This window comes from Pongo pygmaeus, chromosome 19, assembly GCF_028885625.2.
Source record: "Pongo pygmaeus isolate AG05252 chromosome 19, NHGRI_mPonPyg2-v2.0_pri, whole genome shotgun sequence".
Classification (NCBI taxonomy): Eukaryota; Metazoa; Chordata; class Mammalia; order Primates; family Hominidae; genus Pongo; species Pongo pygmaeus.
In genome coordinates this window covers 100,203,230-100,207,067 of record NC_072392.2, presented here as the reverse complement: position 1 = coordinate 100,207,067, position 3,838 = coordinate 100,203,230, and the positions used below count along the sequence as shown (strand labels likewise).

Below are 3,838 nucleotides of genomic sequence, written 5' to 3'. Positions count from 1 at the left end.
CATTTCATATTTTAGCTTAAAAATGGAAGAGTTGGGAGTGAGTGCAAGTGGTTGAATAAATAAATAAGTAAATAAATAAAAAGGCTGAGGCAGGAGGATCACTTGAGCCTGGAAGGTCGAGGCTGCAGTGAGCTGTGATCTCACCACTGCATTCCAACCTGAGTGACAGAGCTAGACCTTGTCTCGAAAAAAAAGAGGGGCCGGACCTAGTGGCTCACGCCTATAATCCCAGCACTTTGGGAGGCCGAGGCAGGCGGATCACGAGGTCAAGAGATCAAGACCAGCCTGGCCAACATGGTGAAACCCGGTCTCTATTAAAAATACAAAAAAATTTGCCAGGCATGGTGACTCACGCCTGTAATCTCAGCTACTTGGGAGGCTGAGGCAGGATAATTGCTTGAACCTGGGAGCCGAGATCGCACCACTGCACTCCAGCCTGGGCGACAGAGCGAGGCTCCGTCTCAAACAAAAAAAAGGGAAGAGGTGAGTGTTTTTCTAGGTGTTTAATGTTAAGGACAAGTGAAGAGCCCCAGAATGGCCCCTGCAGACAGTAACAAACAGTCAAATGTCTCTGCCCCGGGCAGATTAGGGACGAGACAGAATGAGGGTGGGGAGCGGGGCTTGGGGAGCAGAGGCCACGGTCTCCATGCTCTGCTCCCCTGGCAGCAGCAGAGCCCTGTGAACCCCAGGCAATGACAGCAGGATCCTGAAGCCCATGCAGGCTCTGAACCATGCGGCCATCCGGAAAGGGTGAGATAAATGTTGGGGAAACCACCCCCCACCCCCGCGAGCCCCAGGAGCCCGGGCTGCCCCCTCCTGCCTCCTACACCCCTCCCCCGCACAGCTGGCCCTGGAGGCTGCTGGAGCTGGGGTTACCCCGTGGGGACCCTCATGCTCTCTGCTCCCCTCCTCCCTCCCCCTCCCCCATGAGCCGTGAAACCAACTGACCAGACTGACAGATGCAGGTGTGCGGGAGGCGGAGGTGGGGGTGGTGCCAGCAGCCAACGGGTTAATGGTCCCGGCAGGGGCTCCACAAGGGACCAGGGGTCAGATGTCTCTCTAAGATGGGGACAGGCACGCGGGCTGCTATTCCGGGGCTCTGATCACGGCTGTCTATTTATAGCGCTGGGGGGGGCCGCCTCACATAGGCAGCAGAGAGGCTGCCCTGCTGCAATGTTACCATCGTCACTGCCTCTGCAGGCTGCAGGCACCTGCCACTACCGCAGGGGACTGAGGGGCCTTGGCCCAGCAGGGACCCCAGGGCCTTGGGGCAACGTGTGAGCCGGAAACGAGGCTGGCCAGATGGGCAGCACCATGGAGCCCCCTGGGGGTGCGTACCTCCACCTGGGCGCCGTGACGTCCCCCGTGGGCACAGCTCGCATGCTGCAGTTGGCCTTTGGCTGCACTACCTTCAGCCTGGTGGCCCACCGGGGCGGCTTCGCGGGCGTCCAGGGCACCTTCTGCATGGCCGCCTGGGGCTTCTGCTTCGCCATCTCTGCACTGGTGGTGGCCTGTGAGTTCACACGGCTCCACGGCTGCCTGCGGCTCTCCTGGGGCAACTTCACCGCCGCCTTCGCCATGCTGGCCACCCTGCTGTGCGCCACGGCTGCGGTCCTGTATCCGCTGTACTTCGCCCGGCGGGAGTGTCCCCCCGAGCCCACCGGCTGTGCTGCCAGGGACTTCCGCCTGGCAGCCAGTGTCTTCGCCGGGCTCCTCTTCCTGGCCTACGCCGTGGAGGTGGCCCTGACGCGGGCCCGGCCCGGCCAGGTGACCAGCTATATGGCCACGGTATCGGGGCTCCTCAAGATCGTCCAGGCCTTTGTGGCCTGCATCATCTTCGGGGCGCTGGTCCACGACAGCCGCTACGGGCGCTATGTGGCCACCCAGTGGTGCGTGGCCGTCTACAGCCTGTGCTTCCTGGCTACAGTGGCCGTGGTGGCCCTGAGTGTGACGGGCCACACAGGGGGCCTGGGCTGCCCCTTCGACCGGCTGGTGGTGGTGTACACCTTCCTGGCTGTGCTCCTGTACCTCAGCGCCGCCGTGATCTGGCCAGTCTTCTGTTTCGATCCCAAGTACGGTGAGCCCAAACGGCCCCCCAACTGTGCTCGGGGCAGCTGTCCCTGGGACAGCCAGCTGGTGGTGGCCATCTTCACCTACGTCAACCTGCTCCTGTACGTCATTGACCTCGCCTACTCCCAGAGGATTCGCTTCGTGCCCAGCCTGTAGCCCACAGTGGCAGCCCACCCACCTCTGCTCTCTGGCCAGCAGCTCCAGGCTCTGCAAGGGAAACTCAGGTGAACCAAGGTGTCAAGTAGCCAGCAGGAGGGAAGCCGCGGGCTCAGGGGAGATGAAGTACAACGGGAGAGGTCACACCCCGACTTCCAGACTGGGCTCAGAGGGACAGGGGCAGGACAGTAGGGCAGAGGCCCTGAGCAGACGCAGGGGAGAGCCTCACCTAGGCCAATCCCCAGCTCACTCTCTCTCACCATTTCCCAGCGCTCCTGGGGCTCAGTGCTGGTCACTGTAACATAAGGGAAAACTTTAAAGCAGCTGCTGTTGTGACCCATTTTGCAGCTGGGGACACGGAGGCTAGAAGGATTTGTGAGGCACCCAATACCTCCATTAGTGTCTGGAGACCACACTCAGGCTGGGTAAGGCAAGCTGAAAGAGGAATGACTTCCAGAGCAGACGAACCCAGGAGAGTAGCTAGGCCAGGCAAGGGGAGGCAGGGGCGTGGGGAGTCAGAACCACTCCTGGTTCAGAGAGGCAGCTCCCAGAACCCTGGGAAGAGAGCCCTGCCTGGGGAGCTGTGCCGGCTCACAGAGAAGGAGCCAGAAATCTGGACCAGCCTCTCCCACCCACGTCCGGGAAGCCTCCGGGCTAGTAGCCACAGCGTTTGGAAGCAGGCTGCTTCCGGAGTGTCCACAAGCTGGAGGTGGCGCGGGTGGCCTGGAAGAGCCTGCAGAGCCTGGCGTCACCGAGTGCACAGTGGACGGGGAGGACCTGGTTCCGCCATAGCCACGGCGCCCCACCTGGACACCCACCATCGGCTGTGACGAAGCAGCTTCAGCAGTCCCGGGTGGGCATCTGTGCACTGTGGGAATCTGTGGTACTGGGAGGGAGCCTGGCTGAGGGCGGCCGCTGGACACAGTCTGGGTACTGCTTGCCTCTGCTCAAGGATCCAGTTGCCAAAACACTCCCGACGCCGGGGCTGTCATCCTCCATGCTCCAGCCAGCTTCTCCTGCACAGAAGCCCAGCCTGGTCCAGCCAGGAGCTGACCCACTGGCCACCCCTGAGTCCAAGCCGGGTGGGCAGTGGCACAACAGCCCCTCAGCCCATTGACTGGGCCCCATTGACGTCCTTGAGCAGGAAATAAATGCTGACATTTATACGTTCCTTGCCTCTGGACCAGCAGTCTCTTCTGAGGGGACCGTGGGCACCTGCCCCTCCTGGCGGCCCTTCCTAGCATGCTCTGGGGGAAGGCTGAGGAAGGAAGTGGCCCGGGATCACAGTCAGGGCAGGCTGGGCTCCTGAGGGTCTGAGCAGCCTCCTGGGGAAGGGGCAGGCAGTGTCTTCTGCCTCAGAGGGGTGACAGGCCAGCCTGGCTCCGACGGGCCTGTGGCTCATGCCAGTCCCTCCCAGAGGCCTGCAGCGCTCACCTCCTCCCCTACGCCCATCTGGGGGTCTCGAGAGGCCCTGGACACATCGATCGACAGACACATTGTTGCTCCTTTTGGACGGCAGTCCCCACAGCCAGGCCTGTGCTGCTGCCATGAAGAATGTGAGGAAGGGGCCTCACTGGCCGCTGAGGAGGGGTCTCGCTCATGTTAGCCAACA

At 62.0% G+C, this 3,838-nt stretch overlaps 1 protein-coding gene across 2 annotated transcripts; it reads left to right on the top strand.

Annotated features, from left to right (window-relative positions):
- Positions 1-284: 284 nt before the first annotated feature.
- Positions 285-3,395, top strand: MYADML2 (myeloid associated differentiation marker like 2). 2 transcript variants are annotated; one of them, XM_054459685.2, is made up of 3 exons: positions 285-483; positions 670-750; positions 1,201-3,395. In XM_054459685.2, exon 3 carries the CDS (start codon positions 1,303-1,305, stop codon positions 2,224-2,226), a length of 924 nt encoding a protein of 307 aa, XP_054315660.2. In that variant the 5' UTR covers positions 285-483; positions 670-750; positions 1,201-1,302; the 3' UTR covers positions 2,227-3,395. The 2 variants fall into 2 exon arrangements, with proteins under 2 accessions (XP_054315660.2, XP_054315661.2); XM_054459686.2 differs by having other exon boundaries at positions 667-750.
- The last annotated feature ends 443 nt before the right edge of the window (positions 3,396-3,838 follow it).